Consider the following 14,139-nt stretch of genomic DNA (forward strand, 5'->3'; position numbering starts at 1 on the left):
GACACGATGTTGTCATATTTACATCGATTAGAAACTGTTGTTTTGCTGTAAGTGGCGCGTGGGGATGACGTATGCAACCACAGCAGGACAATCCAACGCGCGGTGGGTTTATTATCCTATTAAAAAGCCGCAACTTCAAAACGCACATTTCCACTCACGGTATTATTGCCTATTATTATTTCTGCATTAATTATATCAACATTGATATATTATAACGTTGCTTCGGCTCAGGGAGTTGAAAAATAGCGGTTCTTTTCGCACCCCCATGGCGTTGTTTTAGATGGTCCAGTCCGGGCGCGGAGTGATGGCGTCGGTGTGTTGGCTCGGTCATTGGAAAACCGAACTGGGGTCAGTTTTGCTTTACGGTTCAAAGATCCGGTCTAGAGCGGATACGGAAATCACCCGTTTTGAGTCCATGAGAGTGTGAGCGCAAAATGAGCGGATACAGTAGGCGGGCTGTAGAGCGGATGTGAGCGCAGAGCAGTAAGTAGGAAGAAGCACGCTTTAAGTGAAGGGAAGGTAAACATGAAGTGGGACCAACTGGAGCTGAACCCCAGAATCATCACTGCTGTGCAAAGAGGTAGTCATTAATTATCCTAGCATTATTCAGTGGTGTAAAGCAGCTAAGTACATGTATGATTTTGAGGTATTTGTACTTTACTTGAGTATTTCCAATGTCCAATACTTTTACTTTGAGTCTTTGACTAAGTAAAAGCCCATATAGTTACCTCCCCCTTTCCCACTGTAAATATCTTCTATTTCCTTTTATTTCCTTTTCTTTTCTGTTTTTCTTCTTTATGACTGATTGTTCCCCTTTTGTTATTGATGATATCCTATGCAAACTAATGTGCTCTATCCATCTGTCTTTCAATGTTATATGAGATAGCCTACATAAAGTGGCCTACATAAAGTGGTTCTTCTACTCCACTACAATGTGTTTTTAAACTTTAGTTACCAGTTGGATAAATTATAATATTACAAAACACACAATCACTTTAAAAATGTATAGCCTACCTATTAGACTATTTGAAAATATGCGACGTGTTGTGAGCTTGTAGATCTGCTATTTTCAAGCATATTGTACTTTTACTTTTGGTATTTTAAGTACACCAATATTTTCTTACTTTTACTCAAGTACATTTTGAATTCCAGACTTTTACTAACAGAGTATTTCTATAATGCAGTAGGCCTATTGATATTTGATACCTTTACTTTAAAGGAGCTATAGTCAACTTTTTCTTGAAAACGGATGCTAAAATAAAAATAATGTTTCAAAAATATTTTATAAAAAAATAAGCTTCATATATGTGTTTCAATTAAAAAATGACCACAAAAAGTGTAAAATAATGATAAAATAATCATTTTGGCCCTTTGTTTACATTTACAGGGCCCGTACTTTGTTTACATCCTAGTCTGTAGACTAGGATGTACACCTACAATGAAAAAGTTGACTATAGCTCCTTTAAGTAAAATATTTGAGTGATTAATTCATTAATACTTTATTATGATCTAATTAATGTATCAGGGAACCAAGAGGGTCCCTGACCACACTTTGGGGCCTTTTCCACCAGCAAAGAACCGGTTTGGGTTCTTAATCCCGCCTATGGGATGAACCAGAGGTGAGCTTTTCCACCGAGAACCGAGTTGGTTCCGAACCGTAAAAGTTGGTTCACAGCCAGTTAGCAAGAATGAACCAAGGTTCCAAGAAATTTGCCAACCCATAGGCGGGAGAAAGAACCCCAACCGGTTCTTTGCTGGTGGAAAAGGCCCCAAAGAGACCCACTGGTGTCGCAGAGTGTTTCCATTGAGCCAACATGCACAATATCAATCAGCAATAACACCTGTTCTGGGACACGCGTGCATATCTCCTTGTATGGGCTGTTCTGTCCGTGACGTCAGTTACGTTGTGTGTGAGCACGCTAATACATTTGGCTAATACATACAAAGTGATATGTAGGAGCAGTTTGCACAGCTCAAAAAAAAAAACATTTACCAAAACACGGATAACATTACACGAAATATGTAACGGTTTGTGTGAGCTTAATGTGTGAGATGCGAGACGTGACAAAAAGAACAGATCTACAAGCTCACAATGTGCTGCTGCTTGATCCTATGCCCTAGAATAGGTGGTGTAGCAGAATATTTGGCACAATTAGTTTTTTTTTTTTTTTGGGGCATTGCACATTGTGCTGAGTGATTGTTATATAGGCCTGGAAATGAGGTAAAATATATTCTGGAAAAGGTTTGGATATGGTAATTAATGTGTTTTTGGCACACAGTCAATCTTCCTGTCGCTCCCAAGCATCCCGGTGTGAAAGTGATGCTGTGGTGTTCTTTCTTTCAGCTGAGGTGAAGTCATTCAAGGAGGTCCTGGTGACGTCGGCAGCAGACCTGCAGCGGAGAACCCGACTGTCCAGGGCCGACGTCCAACAGCTGCAGAGCGCTGTGGCCGCGTCTTACCAGAAGCACACACCTGTTACAGGTACCAGGGCAGGACTTTCAGGGAGGCCATGAAGGCCATATGGCTCTCATTCCCCCTCAGTTTGGCATTCCCTGAGGCCACAGTGGCCTTAATGCCCCAGCTGACTGTACAACTTTCTTCTCTTTCTCGTTCTTGTCAATATGTAGACACCAGTGTCTCTTTCTTGTCAATATGTAGACCCCAGTGTCTTTTGTGGAGTCTCTTAATCCAGAATCTGGCGCAGGGCTGAGCATGGATGAGATTGTAAAATGTAAATACCATTATTTATTTATTTCACAGCAGACAGTCTACATATTACATTTAAAATCATCCTTAACCCTTAATTCAATTAATTATTTCAATGGACTAAAACCGTGTTTTATTTCATGGCCTTCCTGCCCTGGCATTTGGCCTTTGTGCCCTTAGAAAATGGACAACACCAAAGGCCAAGTGGCATTGCCTCTTAATGACGAAATTCCAGGCATGACAGGTACACACACATAGCCTGGCATGGCCAGACAAAATGTGCAATGGCAGGTTTGTCTGGTTTCAAGGTTCACACGGCGGAGGAAGTCCCACCTTCCTATGCACTCTCTGCTCTCTGCTCTAATAGCACGCACACTCTCATTATGCCAAGTAGGAATCTTTGCCCCAAATAGTTTTAAAGTGCCTCATGGTGGCACTATAATAGCCCACTTAGCGTTTTGCCCTATAACCCTCTTGTAGGTTGCCGAATAAAAATCAAACCTCGGTTCGAAGTGAAGTGGTGAACTTTTATTCTGTGTGTTCTAGAGCTATGAACTCTGCGATCTATACATTGCATTGTTCCAATTATGAATGAATGAATGATTTTATCTGAAGGGCCGAATTGTCATGTGAAGCTTGACCAATCCTCAAAGTATGGTCTCATTGGACATTTTTAATCATCCAATCATCAGACCGGGACGGACGTTACACACATATTCTGGATGTACGGGACAGATAAAACCTGTTCATTCTGGACTGAAATGACCATATATGGACATGAACGGGACACACAAAGCCACTCCAGATAAAACCTGTTCATTCTGGACTGAAATGACCATATATGGACATGAACGGGACACACAAAGCCACTCCTTGTTAGCGGCTTTCACCGCTTCAAAAACGTATTTTTTTTCTCCTGGATTCCTTGGATCATGCTGAACTCCCCATATAGGCCCCATCCATATTTACAGGACTCCCATGTTCCGCCATTTGGGCTTCTCTTCAAAACACACTTTTTTGCTACCAACTCCTTCAAATTGTGTCCACAACTCTCTGGAGTCGTGTGATGTACAGTATCTGTCAGACTCCAGACCCGCCGACTCCGAGTAGCACACCTTTCATTTTCAAGAGGGAGATTGACGTGAAGGGCAGTCACGATTATGTCATTTAGCTTGACGATTCATTTTCACTCAAATAATTGCGATTAATCATTTAAGTGCATTTCTGTAATTGAAAATTATGAATACAAATTTTTACTTTTAGGTTTCGTAAACAAAAGGTGCACTGCACAGGGCCCTACACATTTAATTATTTTATACTTAAAAAAAGATCAATAGTGGAAATAGCAGATCTACAAGCACAAAACACGGCACACTGTGTCGCGGTTTGCATGTTTTGAGCTTGTATATGTGCTATTTCCACTATCATTGAAAATGTATGTAACATTTTTCAACAAATTATTATTATGACGATCAAATGTGTCCGTGGCAAATCCTTTTGAAGAACAAATGCACTGTAATGTTCTCACTTTTTATCTCATGCAAAGTGCAATAAAAGCACTGACCGTAATGAAAATTAAATGTTAGTCTCCTCTTCAAAATAAGTAGGACACTGATTTAATTCATGTTTACTGCCATTTTAAAATGTGTAGTACAATGGCACTATGGCACTTTAGGAGTCCACTAGTGTACATTTAGGGCTAGGTCTGTGTGTAGAGCTGGGTGTAATAACCGCAATACTGCCACACCGTGGTTGTGTCATGCATACCACAGTGTCGTTCATAACCCTGATTATACATTTAAATAAATGTATTTAAACATGTTTGAGCAGTGCAAACCGCTCCTATGTTTCACTTTGTGCTCATACACATAACGTAACTGACGTCACGGACAGAATGGCCCATACAAGGAGATATGCACGTTTTTTGCGCCGCTCACTTCGCAATGGTGAGATTTTTTTTTTTTTTTTATAATTGTTTTCATTCAAAACAACATTTTTGAGGAGATACCGTCTGTAAACAGTGACTTATTACCGCAACAACCAAATCCATACCGCCTCAGCCCTATCTGTGTGTTTCTTTCTGGTAATATTATTGACATATTTGTATTTCCGCTAACTCTTTTGAGCGGCGCAAACCGCTCCAAAATTTCACTCTGTCTTTATTAGTACGGATCTCCATCCGTGCTCATACACACAAAGTAACTGATTTCACAGACAAAACAGCCCATACAAGGAGATATGCATGTATGCAATTTTTATTTGTATTTAATTTTGATTTGTATTTAATTTTGTCCATCACTGGTGATGACCCCTGGTTGCTATGGAAATGTAAACTCCTGAGGAGGAACAACGTAAAAATGTCTGAGAACAAAAGTCAAAGTGACAGTAATCATATACTAGTAATACTAGTAATCATCATCAAGGTCATCTTTCATTACGCTGATGATCATCCTCGGCAACATCTTCAGAGGGTGCTTGTCGTCGCCGTTGCAGACGTACGGGAAGAGGGTGCCGGTGAAAGCGTGCGCGAAGGTGTGCACGTGCGTGTCCGTGTCAAGGTCGGAGAAGGACAGCGTTCCCGCGGCCCAGTCCAGCTGGACTCTGATCCTCCGCGGCTCCTGCCTCAGCAGGAGCTCGGTCATGGAGTCCGGCGAGGAGAAGGCGGTGTACTCGTCGTCGGCCAGGCACACGCTCCAGCACTGGCCGCTCCTCTCCCCCTTCCCTTGCATGGACTGCGCCGACACCCCCACCTCCCACCGGGCGTTGTGTCCCACCTCCACGTCCCAGCTGTGAGTGCCCGAGGTGAAGCCCTCGGAGCCCCGGGCGTGCCGGTAGTAGTCGGACCTCTCGGGGTTGTCGGGGAGCCGCGGCTGGCGCTCGCACCTCACGGCCGTCAGCTGGTCGGACAGCGTGTAGTCGGCGTGGGCGGCGTTGGGGTCCAGGATGACGGGCGTGTAGGAGACCACGCCCTTCATCTTGTCCCAGACCCGGAAGGCAAGGTTGCCCAGGTGTTTGACCACGTCGATCAGCGCCCCGGAGACCGGCCGCGGGTCCTGCTGCACGGCGAGCCGGGCCCTTTCCCCTGCCGCCGCCGCCTCGCTGATCTGTGCGACGTCCTCGCCTCTCAGCTCCTCCTCCATGGCCGCGATCGCGTCCGAGAGGGTCGCTATGTCTCTGTTCAAAGCCTCGGTCTTCTCTTTCATCGCCCGGCTCTTCTGCTCCTCTTCCTCCCTCAGCGCGGCGACCCTGGCCTCCTCCTCCTCTTGCAGAAACCGGTGAAGCTTCGCGAACTGCTCCTTCATCTCCCTCTCCGTGTTCTGGGCCTGGACCTTGATGTGATCCTCCGTCTGCTCGCAGGTCATTTGAACTTTAGTCAGGTCCTTCAGCTTCTCCCGTAAGAGCCTCAGCGATTCCTCGGCCGCCTCCTTGGGATCTATTCTTCGACGTTTCTTGGCGACGGCGTCGCACAGGTTCTTCAGGTTCAGGTTGCAGGGCACGTAGGTCATGTTGTGGATCTTCTTACAGACCGGACACTCGTTGGATCTCTTGAGTCTCCACCACTCCTGCACACAGGCTCTGCAAAAGCTGTGGCTGCAGAACAGGAGGACGGGGTCATTAAAGATCTCCCGACACACGGGGCAGGACAAGTCCTCTTCCGATAGGTCGTCTGAAAAGGACACCTGGGAAGCCATTTTCTTGTCTATTGAGTGAAGCTAGGTTGTCGCTGTTAGATATGAATTATTATACCATAATTCTATGTTTGTGTATGAAGCTCATATGACCATATAAGGTTAAATATTATGAACTGAACTTACAGTATTAGAAGACCACATTTTGGTCGCATACTGTAGGTTCAGGCAAACTGATTACAGGTCATAATAACTTTGGTTGCCCCGACTGTAATCATGTTTTGTTGCCCCGACTGTAATCATGATATACTGTATAAGTCACTAGTGGAAAATTACAAGCACTACGTGGCACTACTTCCTTGTTATGATATGGGAACGAATCAATAAGTCCCACGATTCTTACTGTCATAAACTGTACTCTTTATATACTGTTCTCCTCCATCTTGGAGGAGAGAGAGAATTATCAAGCTGCCGCTATGGTATGCTCACTGTCTGTCTTCCTTGTCTGCTCTCTTAAAATACAGCAATCTAAGATATACGTCCTTTGGTCTCTTTGTCTTATTTTAATTATGGATTTATAGTTCCATACTTGTTTAACATTAATATTAATTTACATTTCAGTCGCCGTCGTACAAGTGGTGGGATCACGTCCTCCTTTTACAATGGTCCCTCAATGTTTTGTTTCACTACGAATAATCTGGCCTCTTGTGGGAGTGACAATCAGTGAATACAAGTCAGACAAGTATTGTCTCTTGTAGCTGTGGGGAAAAACTGTCTGTGTTTCTCTAGAAATAGACCGATCTACAGTGATGTCAGACTGATGTCACTAGGCCTGTAACAATTAAGACATAATCGTCTAATCGCAATATTTTGAGATAATCGCAATTATTTTTGTAAAATTGCTTCTCCAAAGGGACTGGTTTCTAGGGTTAGGACCCGCCGCAGTGGTGTCCGGTAAGAACTTAACCGAGATGCCTTGAATCGTATGAGAGGCTCTAAAGTCTTGCTAGGAGAACTAGCTGAGTATCTTGAGAGGGTTGGAGGTGATGATAAGCTATAAGCTTAGGTGATCCTGGCGAGAAGGTCTGAGTCAGGGAATGCTTCTTTCCCTGGTGAGAATTTCCCCTTTATATAGGGCTCGTTTGTGTATTGTATGACATCACGCCACATCATCAACTGTGGACTCTGTGATGTCATCGTATCTCCATATATGGCCATCTCCGTATATGGAGATATAAGTCGTCCATGCCCAAGTATGGGCTGGTGAGGTCAGACTTTGTGTGATGCGTAGGTTATCTCCATAAATGGAGATTCAGCTTCAATGAGTAACCATAGCAAACTGTCAACTGCCCGTATGACGTGAGAGCAATTGAGAGCCTTCGCAACAATTTTTGTATAATGGTCAAAGTCGTTTCCACGATATATATTTATAAATATACATTTTCAAATCAAATATATAAATTGACAAAAATAAATAAATCGATAATTGCATTTATTATTGTAAAAATTAATACTATCCCTACTATCCCTAAACATAATTTCCTGGAGGCCAGTCTGCAGCCCATGGAACTCCATATTAGGGCAAGACTGAGGTCATATATGACCTCACGGTGACCACACTTAAACATGAATTGTCCCTTTTAAGCCCATATATGGAGATCCCTGATGTCATCAATATTAAGCCCATATCTGGGACTGCTTATATATGGACATTGTGTCAACCTCATGAAATCCAGAGATTTTATGCCCATATATGGAGATCAGTGAGGTCGCTTCTCATAACAAGCTCACAATGTGTCGCATCGATTCATGACACATTGTGTGCTTGTAGATCTGCTGTTTTCAAATGGCCGAAATGTATATTGGGAGTGAATGTTTTGTAATAATAATCAAAATCCACTAAGTAGCTAAAGTTTTCAAATAATTGTAGTGGAGTAAAAGTGCAATATTTGCTTCTGACTCAGTTCTGAGATCACTGGAGTAAAAGTACTGAAAATTATACTTAAGTACAGTTCTTGAATAAATATACTTTACACCACTGTGCGTGCATGCTCTTTTAAGTATAAAGTTGTCAAATATGTAATTTCTTTGTATATTTAGGTTATGTGTCATATCTGCCATGTGCAACTTCAAAGCCCTACAAGCCAAACAGAAATGTAACTAAAATTAAATAATGAAATTATTAACCGCAATTATTTGAGTGACAATTAATGATCACGTAAAACGTCATAATCGTGACCTACAGTATGTGCGTGCAGCTCTGCAGGTGTACCGTGGCCAGTGTCCCTGGTTGGACTCGGGACAGAGACTGAGCACGTCCTGCCCCGTCCTGGACGCCCTGCTGAAGGGAGGCCTTCCTCTGCGGGGCCTCACGGAGCTGGCGGGGCCCTCCGGAGCCGGGAAGACCCAGCTGGCCCTGCAGCTGTGTCTGTCGGTCCAACTGCCCGCCCAGTACGGAGGACTGAATGCTGGTTAGTACCAGAGCATTCACGAATAGTGATTTTTAGTATTCGAATTATTCGATCTCAAAGTATTCGAATATATCCGACAGGACTGGCCAAACTGTCAAATATTAAATAAGCAAGAGGCGAACATTGTGAAAATAGCCGATCTACATGCTCACAACGCCTCGCAACGCGAGGCGTTGTGAGCATGTAGATCTGCTATGTAGATGTAGCATGTAGCATGTAGATCTGCTATATTTATCTGCGGAACTAAGTCACATTAAATGTAATACCTACAATTCCAAGTGCTATGACTTCCTATCTAGCCAAGCTTTATTAAACCATGAAGAAATATATATATTTTTAAAGACAAAACAAAAAAACTAAAAAAGTCGAATATTGACTTTGATATTCGAATATTTGGTGAATGCCCTAGTTAGCAGTACTAGGGATGGGACGATAATCGCTGTAATCGTTTATCGTGATAAAAAACACTCACGATAATCGTATTGCGGAGATTTAAATGTATGCACTGGGATCAATTCACCTTTTATTTACCAAGCAAGCTGCATATCCATTTAAACCCTCTATAATTGTAAAAACTGACCTGGAAATAATGTACTTGAAACAGTATTTTTTTAACTTTTTACCAAATCTCTTTGCCAAAAGATATCCTATCTATAAGCTCACAAAACTATTTAAACTAACTGAAACGCGTGTGTGTGTGTGTGCGTGTGTTTCAGGAGCAGTGTACATCTGTACAGAGGACCCCTTCCCCATCAGACGCCTGAAGCAGCTCATTTCCCACCATGCCGAGCTACGAGCGGACCTTCCTGATTGGCTGCGGTCCAGCCTGTCGTTCTCAGACAACATCTACATTGAACACATGGCTGACCTGGTGAGACTGAACATGGAACATGTGCTATTTCTTTTTTATCAATGCCCTATGTTAGTTATGCCCTATGTTAAGTCAAAGTGTACTAACGGTATATTAACTCTTCTACTGCTTCGAATGTTAACACTCGTCCCAATTCTGACCGTGGCACGTTGCCGATACGAACGCTTGTTCTTTTACCTTGTTTGAGCACTGTAAGCTGATGAGGGGTCGCGCGGATGTGTACAGTAAAAACAAACGCTGCTCTCAAATTTCCACCACACGTAAACATCAATGGAGTCCCAAATCACTTCCTGGCTGTATTCTGTGGACCTGATTTAGAAAATGCATTTCTACGCTCTGAACAACAGAAAGAGGGGAGGGCCATTTCACATTCATTCCTTGCATAAGGCTTCCCTCTGTCGTCAGTTTGGCTACAGTATGTGTCCATTGAAAAAGATTGTTTGGAAATAATCCATAGATAATTTTCTATAACATCGCAAAGGTAAGCTACTTTTTGATAGCACCAGCACAAATAAATAAATAATAAATATGGCAGTAGAACTGTTAACCACTTAACACATTAGGTGCCCACTATTTTTAAATAATCATAGCTATTCAGTGCCAGCGTTTTCTGGTGATTTTACAATGTTTTCTAATGGTGATCATGCGTGCGCACGTGGGTGCGTGTTCACCCTGCCCTGTTCTGCAGCACACTATAGGTGTAGTGGCTCAGAGTGAGGCGAAACATTTTTGCTCCCAGCCGTGTAGCTCCTCCCAGGCACCACTACACACTGTGTGAATGGGGCACATGGCGCTGGGGACACTAGAACGGAAGCTATGATCGTTTTTCAGGCTGAAGAAGAATTGAACCGGATGGAGGAGTCTGTTTTATTTTGGTTTAATTTCAGCATGCATGCCTCGTCTCAAAGCGACCATCGATCGCTCGTATTGTACACAACGGCGATATTAATCAGATTAATCAATAAAGATAGTAAGACGAGATCTCTGTTTTAGGCACGAAAAGTGTTAAGCCATAACCCTTTAAAAGCAGGAAAGCCTCTCTGTCATTTTAGATTTCAACCATAATTTTATACTTTGACTATTCAAAAATAGCAGATAGACAAGCTCACAGCGCAACACAAAGCTTTTAGATAATTCTGAATTCAAATATTTGCTTCTGGGGGTCCCTGAAACAACACATTTTGAGAAGGGGCTTGGGGGCCAAATACATATAATTTTGGGGGTCCTTGACATGAAAAGGTTTGTGCGTGTGTGTGTGTGTTCAGACAGAGTTGCAGGTCTTCCTGAAGGAGCGCTTAGCGGTCTTGCTGTCGTCCGGTCGGGTTCGTCTGGTCGTCCTGGACTCGGTCGCCGCTCTCTTCAGGTCAGAGTTCACGGCCAGAGAGGTCATCCAGAGGTCGCGCTGCCTGCTAGCGTTAGCCGATACTCTGCAGCGCCTGAGCCACGACCACAACACACCTGTCCTCTGTCTTAACCAGGTACTCATATGTGAGTGCGTGCGTGCATGTGCGTAGGGCTGTCATGGTTATGACATTTTACATGACGATTAATTGTCACTCAAAAAATTGCGATTAACAATTTAATTGTGTTTTTGTCGTTGACAATTACATTTCTGTTTGGCTTGTAGGCTTTGAAGTTGCACATTGCTTATGACACAACCTAAATATACAAAGAAATTACTGACATTGACATCTTTATACTTATATATATATATAACTAAAGCGCTGGCACTTTCGCATGGGATCAACTTTGACCAAAAGAAATGCTCAGAACTGGTTGGTAGTAGTTTAAGTTGGACAAAATGTGGCCAGAATGTGGCCTTATTTTCCCAAATATGGAGATGACTGATGTCTGACATCATAGATGACTGATGTCATATAGACCAAATGAGACTGAAACAATTGGTGCGTTCGGAAACCCGCACCGGGTGTGTGCTCGGTGTAGTGAGTGCAGTGGGCGTGTCGTTGTATAGTGCGTTCAGTGTGGCTTATTTACGAACGACCAGTTTTAAGAGGCAGCTGTGTGCTTTTTCAGTAGCCTAAACTTTCTGAAAAGCAGCAGTTGCTAAGTATGCTAACGTAACGTTGCTATTGAAAGGAGATGTCATTCATAACATTGGCACACCTGCTGTTAGTTTACACGTTAATGTGTGTGAAACTATCAAGGCCAAACGACCAATTAAGCTCCAAATGCTGCATTTTGCGGTAATGTCCGCCATTGTTCACAGCTGAGAAGCGTTCGAGACATGGCTATGAAAACCAACCAATCAGAACACCGAACCACCGCACCACACCGCCTAACCCCATCCTCTGAGTAGGGTTGGTGAGTGCGTGCACTCAACACACCAGTGCGCCGCGCACTGGATTTCCGAACGACAACGCACCAAGTGCACCGAATAAACGAACGACAACATGGCACACCAGTGCGTTGAGTGCGCATTTCCGAACGCGCCCAATATGTCCAGACATGGCCTTAATAGTAATGACATCAGACATCTCCATATATGGGCATAAAGGGGACAAGGACACATATTGATGACATCAGGGATCTGATGTATTAGCCAAATGTATGAGTAAGAATCTCCATTTATGGAGATCTGTGATTATACACACAAAGTAACGGACAAAACGGCCCATACAAGGAGATACACGTGTGTCGTGTTTGCACCATGCACAGGTGCAATTTTCTTTCTGAAATCCTTGCTTCTGGGGGTCCATGGAACAATATATTTTGGGACGGGGCCAAATACATGTAATTTTGGGGGTCCATGACATGGAAAAACCTTGATAACCACTGATATAGCAACTACAGACAGGGTTTAGAAGACATTTGTAGAATCGACCTTAGGTCTCATAATGGATTAAGAGTGTCTACAAAATGCCCACGTTGTAAATAGTAATGCCACTGATCCAGGATGTTGTTGTGGGCTCTCTCTGCAGGTGACTGATGTGGTGGACAGCTCAGACCCTGTCGTCTGCAGTTTCGGGTAAACACAGTTTTAAAACATGAGTTTGTAAATGTGGTAAATTCAGTTTATGCCGGGATCCAGGCATTTCAAGACGAAACTCCTGGGTCAGTCCCCCTGTAACTGTGGTTCACAACATTTTAATTGTAATTTTGTGCATATAAAATATATGTAGCCGTTCTAATATCTTATTTTACATCAATATTGTTCATGTGAACTGGTTTGTTTATGCTTATATTCATTGTAATGATCAAAATCACTATGATTTATCACTTTTTTTTCCACCTTGACTCACTTCCTTGTTTAGCAGCAGCCGGCAGCAGAATAGCTGGCAGGAGCAGACAGAGGGTGGGTGGGGGAGGGTTGGCCGATGAGATTCAGCGGCTCGTATCCCCGCCCTTCTGGGTCATAGAACGTCGGCGCTCGGGCAGCCTAATGCCTAGTTTAATACAACTTATACAAAGAGTATGTTAATACAATGTAACTTATACAATCTGTATGGCAGTGTATGTTAATACAATATAACTCATACAATCTTTATGGTAGAGCAGTTCAATACAGTATAACTTCTTCAATTGGGGTGGTTGTATTTTGTCTCTTCTATTGAGACCTTTAGATTGTGTCAAAGGTCATGTCTCACCTAGACACAGGATCTGACCTGAGGGTCAAGAATCAATTCATCCCCTGAGCCAGTAGGCAGGCTCCATAGAGCAGCTTCAATATAATTTAGTTTAAACAATGTTTAGGTAAAGTTAAGCAATGTTTGAATTCAATTTAAACAAAGTCTGTCTGTCTGTCTGTCTGTCTGTCTGTCTGTCTGTCTGTCTGTCTGTCTGTCTGTCTGTCTGTCTGCGTGTCAGTCAGGTGTGCAGTGACGTGCTGCCAGCGCTGGGTCTGGTGTGGGCCAATCAGGTGATGGTTCGGCTGATGCTCAAGCGTCTCCACGGAAACCAGGTGGTCGTCAGGGGCGACCAGACCAGCGCCCTCCGCAGGCTGGAGGTGGTGTTTGCGCCCCACCTGCCCACAGACGGCTGTCTCACTGCCGTCTGGAGGCAGGGGGTGACGGGTGTCCCACAGACAGCTGACTCACTGTCGTGACATTTTTGATTGACAAGGTGTCGGCACCAGACATTTTTTGATTGACAGGGGTCCCTAACGTCAACGCGTGACATTTGATCGGCGAGAGTCCCTGACGTCAACGCTTGACATGTGATTGACAGGTGTCTCTTGTGTCAACGTGCACACAGCAACTCAGAAGTGTTCCATGGATTTAGCCTACAAATCTTGTGTACAAATGGAACCAAATGGACCATTTTGGTTCCATTTGTACACTCTCCTCGAGGACCTCTTTGGGGATCCCCCAACCATATTTTGAAAACCACTGTATTACTGTAAATATTTTACATTTTTTGTTTGTTTTGTTGTTTTTTAAATACATTCTTGTTCTTTAATTGTTTTGTGTTATTGTTGAATACAGTGTTGAGAATGTGTTAAAT

The 14,139-nt window shown here is 43.3% G+C and overlaps 1 protein-coding gene across 1 annotated transcript; it reads left to right on the plus strand.

Moving 5' to 3' along the window:
* Window positions 1–525: 525 nt before the first annotated feature.
* xrcc3 (X-ray repair complementing defective repair in Chinese hamster cells 3) lies at window positions 526–13,790 on the plus strand (the record flags this gene model as incomplete). Its single annotated transcript, XM_080744753.1, has 8 exons — window positions 526–580; window positions 2,345–2,482; window positions 5,201–6,064; window positions 8,595–8,807; window positions 9,524–9,678; window positions 10,944–11,156; window positions 12,618–12,664; window positions 13,504–13,790. 8 exons carry the CDS (start codon window positions 526–528, stop codon window positions 13,739–13,741), a joined length of 1,923 nt encoding a protein of 640 aa, XP_080600879.1. The 3' UTR covers window positions 13,742–13,790.
* Between the last annotated feature and the right edge of the window lie 349 nt (window positions 13,791–14,139).

This window comes from Nannobrachium achirus (assembly GCF_963921795.1).
Source record: "Nannobrachium achirus genome assembly, chromosome: 16".
NCBI classification, from domain to species: Eukaryota; Metazoa; Chordata; class Actinopteri; order Myctophiformes; family Myctophidae; genus Nannobrachium; species Nannobrachium achirus.